Source organism: Hydra vulgaris, chromosome 02 (genome assembly GCF_038396675.1).
Source record: "Hydra vulgaris chromosome 02, alternate assembly HydraT2T_AEP".
Lineage (NCBI taxonomy): Eukaryota > Metazoa > Cnidaria > Hydrozoa > Anthoathecata > Hydridae > Hydra > Hydra vulgaris.
The window spans coordinates 68,875,001-68,881,632 of NC_088921.1; the positions used below are offsets into that span (position 1 = coordinate 68,875,001).

A 6,632-nucleotide genomic window follows, 5' to 3' on the forward strand; every position below is an offset into this window, starting at 1 on the left:
ATTAAGTTTCAAATCAATAAATCATTTTTGCACAAACTCTAATATTACAAATACTGTTGAGACTTTAAGTAATGAACTAGTTGTAAGGCTATTAGGTATAGTTCTATTAAGGAATTAATTTATTCACTTTTTATATCACATAAGAGTATACTATAGTATGTTTCTGCCTACAAAGAGAGTTAGAGCATCCCTAGGTGTGGTTTGCATACCACAGGCATGTAGGAGAAGTCTTTTTTTGTGGCTGTTGGAATTCATTAAATAAATAGGCATTATCCGGTCAAATATTCAATTTTCTACAAGGTAGACCTAATGCTTTTAATAGATTTTTTAATGATTTAAAGATTTTTTTAATTGACTAAATACACTCAAGTGACTTAAAAATGACTTGAATAGACTCAAGTGATTTTAACTTACAAAATGTTTATAAATTGTTATAGAATCAAGAACCACTACTTGCAACTTCCACCAGTTAATACAGCAAAATTTTCCTGAACTTCTTTAGGCAACTGAAAAGGAACAAAAAAACCTAAAAAAGTGCTTCCGTCAATTCCTAACATTAAGTTTTACTCAAGGGAACTACCAAGAACTTATTAAAATTAGCCTGTTATCAGTTAAAAAAAAATCTGAAACTCAGATGTTTAGCATAAAGCACACTGGAGCTTTGCACAAAGCAAGATGAGTGGCAAATTTTCTGTATACTATGAAAATATACTATGATATTCCTATTATCTGAAAAAAAGTTCCAGATTAGCGCAAACTATTATTGTGTTTTCAAGAGAATTTGAAGTTCCTATTACTGGATTATGATTAAATACATAAATGAGGCTATAATTTTTATAATAATTAATAAACATTGTGAACATGTTATTCCATAATTAGATGAAAAATTTTTTATCCTTAAAATTATATTTGAGTCTAAAAAGGTGTAAATTCAATAATACAACATAAAAATGAATTTGATTATGCTGACTCACTTTCTAGAAAATTATTAAAACACATATATTTCTAGAGTATATATGATGAAACCCAAATACAAAATTTTAAACAGCACTTTTGCAAAAAGTTAGAGTGGCTGGAGCACCCTAATGTATATATACTTATATGTATATATATATATATATATATATATATATATATATATATATATATATATATATATATATATATATATATATATATATATATATATATATATATATATATATGTATATATATATATAAATATATATATATATATATATATATATATTTATATATATATATATATATATATATATATATATATATATATATATATATATATATATATATATATTGAGCAATCTATTGTGTAGAATACATTTTAAAGTTGTTTAAATATATATATATATATATATATATATATATATATATATATATATATATATATATATATATGTATATATATATATATATATATATATATATATATATATATATATATATATATATATATATATATATATATATATATATATTAATAAGAAAACATCAAACAATACGAATTCTCTTTATACAAATAATAATTTATTTTGAGAAATTTTCACTGGGTTATGGATACCAGCATCATCAGCTCGTAAAATATTACAAAGTTTTTTGAACGTTAAAAAACAGTTAAATAAAAAAATTTTTTTACTGACGTCAACAGTTGAATGGCTTCTTTTTTCGTTACGCAAGAATATAAAAAATGGAGTCCAAAATTTAGTTTTAACAAATTGCCCATTATCGAAATTTATTCCGCCATTCGATGGGAAACATTGGTGCCTCTGTATTTCGAGTGCTTCTCGTACTTTACGATCGAATTTTTTTGTTTCAACTTTAAGAGTTTTAATTTTCTCCCAATTTATTTTTTCAGAGCTAAACTTGCTACGTGTTGCAATTGCTGACTGATGATGTTTGCCATCATTTAAACTTTTTTGGTGTTGTTGAATTCTTGTTTTAATTTATAATTTTATTTCTCCTACATATTTTTTCGAGCAATTGCATTCAACTAAATATGTACCAGGCTGGCTGTTTAGGGGCAATTTGTTTTTACATGTTAATATTGTTCTTAAATAAGGATTTGATTTAAAAACTACTCTATAGCCAACTTTTCTAAATATTTTCCTTAACTTTGGTGATAGTGAAGGTATCCACGGTAATGACACTGTTGGGAAAGCATTGTTCTCGGATTGAATTCTATTGTTCTTTACGTAGCGTTTTTTCTTAATTTGATTTGCTTTTTAGTTGGCTTTCGGCGTACCCATTTTCATTAAAAACTTGAATAAGAAAGTTTATCTCATTTTTTTATAAAATTTCTCAAAATAAATTATTATTTGTATTAAGAGAATTCGTATTGTTTGATGTTTTCTTAACATACACTCTTATACACGATGTCTACACTGAAATCATATATATATATATATATATATATATATATATATATATATATATATATATATATATATATATATATATATATATATATATATATATATATATATATATATATATATATATATATATGTATATATATTATTAATTTGAATCTTCTTAGTTTTTTGTATTTAGAATTTACAGTAGTGTTGCTACGATACGATAGGGGGTATAATTATGGAGCCCAAATTCAAGGTTTTATGCAAGAAAGAAATTTTAAACAGCCATCGGCAAACTCTTTGTGCTTGTTAACATTCAACGACGCAGGTAATATAAATAGCAATAGGGGTGGTCAAGCATTTGCGTACTTTATACCACCGGAGACTGGAATCTATTATTTTACAATTGCTTGCAATTACTACTGCTCATTATTCATTTCAACGGTTGGTAAGCAAGACAGGCGGGTCTATCTCAGCGCTCCGTAAGTAATTTTATTTAATTTGTTTTTTTGTTAATAACAAAAAAATAATATCAAAATAATAACTTATTAATTTAGTTATGTTTTTTTTAAACTTATTCTTCGAGGGAACATTTCCATTCAAACAGATTTGCAAATGAATATAATTTACTTACGTTTGAAGTTGTAACAACTAAGTCAATTAATTGATCAGAAGCTCTTGATTGCTGGTTGAGTAACAACCAACATAAATGCTATCATACTAAACACGACAATACACTCGCTGGTTTTGTCAAGCATTATTATCAGCACATCATTATTTACTATTACTATTACTACTATTATGCTATTTATGTTTAAATTTTATGTTTTGAAAAAAAATAATAATAAAGTTCCCTCAAATTGTATTTTTTAGAGGCAAAACTTCTGGAATATATATAGCAGAAAACGAAAAAAAGTTTTTAGAAATGTTAATAACTAATCCGCAAAACTTTCAGAATAATCCGTTTGCTTCTTCATTTTCCTTGGGTGTTACTTTTCCGAATGGAACGATATCAGATCCAGTTGACAATCGATATTTGGCATCAACATTTTAAAAAAACAAAACAAATAATCAATTTTTTTCCTCGATTAGATTCGTAAGTTAATATGAGAATCAAAATAGTGGAAAACATTTTCTTTAAATAAATACTTGGCTTCGTGCTTGTGTTCATAATGTTCTTAAAATATATTAAAAGATGTAAAAACTAGTGATGTAAATTTACCGGTAAACTTACCGGTAAATTTTAAATTGAAGAGTGTAAAAAATTCCTTAAAAATTCTTTTTTTTCAAAAAAAAATAAAAATAAATGAAAAAAAATTTCAAATTTTACCAGGCGGTAAGTTTTCAAAATTTTCCAGTAAATTTTCCCCTCGCAACATTAGTAAAAACACAGTTTTAGAGAAACTATATTTGAGGAATAATTAAAGAGAACTTTTATTAAGTATTATGATTTTTAAAAATCTCTGTTCGAAAAAAAATTGATTTCAAAAAACGTAAAAAAACACAAAAAATATTAAAAAAATATTGTATTGGTTCGTTTTTTTGTTTTTGTTTTTTTTTGTATATTAATATTTAACATTTTATCTATTATTACAATCAGAAAGTTTATACAAAGATTTTTATGTAATAATTTCATGTGTTTTTAAAAACAATCTTAACTTGTTCGTTTCATATGATTTTCAAATTCATCATAAATGAGCTCATAACAATTATTATAACAATTGCGTTTTTATTCACGATTTGATTGGTTGGTTTAATTGTATAAAATTTTTTTTGTACAACACTTATAGCGGGTGGGTTTACGTAATTTAGAAGTTGATAACAGATTTTTATTACAGGTATTGATTTTGTGGAAAATTATTGAGAAAGATATTGAATTTGTGGAAAAGATTTATCCCTTGGATCGATTTTGTGTTTTGCTTCGTGAGATATTTTTATTAAATAAGCATTCTTGGCTTACCGGACGTTTTTATTAGATTTAAACATTATCAAAAAATTTAGAAAACGTTTTAAAAACCTACCAAGCCCATTGGCTAAACCATTTTCAACTCAAATGCCTCAAATGTCTTGTTTAACTATTTCGTTTGTTTGACTCTTTCTTAGAAAAACTTTATACTTTATACTTCATAGACTTTATAAATACATTCATAAAGCGGTGCCGTTACAGAAATTAGAATTTGGTAATATTTTATGTATTTTATCTAGAAATTGAATTCTTGTGGAAAAAATCTGGTTAAACGCACTTCCGCGGTGCTCTGTGACACGACCGTTAGGACTTCTTGGGGCACCTAAATTATTAAAAAAAAAAAAAAATGATTTATACGTAGATTAAGAAATAAAACTTGTGGTGATGAGAGCTTGGAAAAAAAATACATACTTAACATACTTAAGTTTGGCACTTAAGTATGTTTTACTTACCAAAAGTATATTTATTACCAAAATCATTGGTTTTTCATAATTATAATAATATTACATCTCATAGTTTATGCAAGTAGACATCATTATGTTATTGGTTACCATAAAGTATTTAAATGAGTTTAATATGGTTTTTAACAAAACATTAAAAGAGCTCATTAGTACGTAACTATTAATAATACGATTAGTTAAAGATGCTGTTGATTAAGAAATTCTAATTGTTTTGCTGAAAAAAGAATCGCCGCATTTTCAAATTATAAAACCTTTTTACTTTGCTTTTAACACGATTTAATACCACGCAATATTTAAAATTAGTTTAAAATTAAATCTTGTGTTTTGTTAAATTTCTATCTTAATGTTTAATATTTTTGTAAACCTTTTTTATTTATATGTTAAAAAAATAAATGTAAACAAAGTTTCTGTTATTTATGAAATACTTGTTCTGTTTAAGTATTTTATTTTAGTAAAACGTTTCTTATTTTCTAAAATAACATACTAAAACGGGAGAATTTGGTATTTCAGATAGTTATATATTAATTCTTTAGGTATATTCCCAAAAAGTACAAAACTATAATTGTCAACTAAAATAAACTTATTAAACTCAAACATCAGAGAAGCACATGATCATTAATTTTTAATGACAAGTTTTAAATGACTTTATTATGTACGGATATTTAAGAGATTGACAATATGACTATTTTTGTCTTCTTCTTGCCCTCGCCATTTGTGTATTTTACAAAAAAAAGTAACAGCAAAATTAGAAAAATTAAAAATTATTAATAATAAATTATTAATAAAAATTACAAACCAGCCACAGCATTAAAGAATGTCTTAAAAAAAAACAAAAATCAATGAGCAAATTAAGTTTGAATAAAAAATTCATTTGATAATATTGCTTGAAAAATACAAATGACTTCGAAGACTAAAGTCAGTTATAAAAACACGATTTTCTTTGATATTTTTCAACAAATTTTAACAATGAAGTCCGCGTCATTTTATTACTTATTAACGAAAAAAGAGTTAAGTAAACTTTCGCTTCGAACTTTTAAATGAGGAGCAGAATTTGATTGTCAGTCAAATTGGGGAGGTTTCTGTAATTTATATAAACATAATTTTTGAACACTAAGAGATTATTGCATGACATTAGAGACTTTTAATGAACTTAAATTTAATTTAAAATTAAAAAAAAAACATGAAAGTTATACGCTCATCGCTTTCACGCTAATGGCATTAAAGCGAGTAAACAATTTAGGGGTTTTTATGTTAACAGACTCCAATTATCGCAATACTTTTGAAAACCTTTACATAAACATGAATATATGAATTTTTGAAGTTTGCTCCATGTCGTTAACATAGATTTAAATTCTCAATCAAAAACAAAAAGCTTGCTGCGGGCCTGATTTTAAATAAGTTATTGGAGTCTGGTTGTTTAAATGTGATTTACACTTTTGTTAACTATTTAACTTTAAATTTTTGAAAATTTAAACTAAAAAAAGTAACAAAAAATTACTAAAAAAAAAAGAACTTGATGTTATTTCATCTATATGATAAAATAATATCAAGACACTTCTTCACAATCGACCATATAATTTTAAACTTAAAAGTGTGCTTTTTTGAACCACCCTACTAAATTCGCTATACTAAATAAATTATAATAAGCGGCTGTTGTGGTTATGAAAAGTTGTAAATTTTTAAAGTTTTTTAGCTTTTATTTTTTTAATTTTATTTATTTAACCTTTGTAATTAACCTTTATGTTATTTAAATCAGTTATTTAATTTTTTTTTTTGAAAGACTGTCTGGTTTATTGTTCTTGCTTCGGAAATGGCTCTGCATTTTGCAATTTT

General features: G+C 24.7%; 1 protein-coding gene across 3 annotated transcripts in view; it reads left to right on the top strand.

Moving 5' to 3' along the window:
* LOC105843513 (uncharacterized) overlaps positions 1–3,648 on the top strand; it is a 57,334-nt gene extending 53,686 nt beyond the window's left edge. For all 3 annotated transcript variants that reach the window (XM_065791798.1, XM_065791796.1, XM_065791797.1), the window contains exons 4-5: positions 2,569–2,854; positions 3,246–3,648. In XM_065791798.1, coding sequence (XP_065647870.1) covers positions 2,569–2,854; positions 3,246–3,426 — 467 coding nt within the window. In that variant the 3' untranslated portion in view covers positions 3,427–3,648. The remainder of the gene's footprint in view (positions 1–2,568; positions 2,855–3,245) is intronic.
* Positions 3,649–6,632: the final 2,984 nt, after the last annotated feature.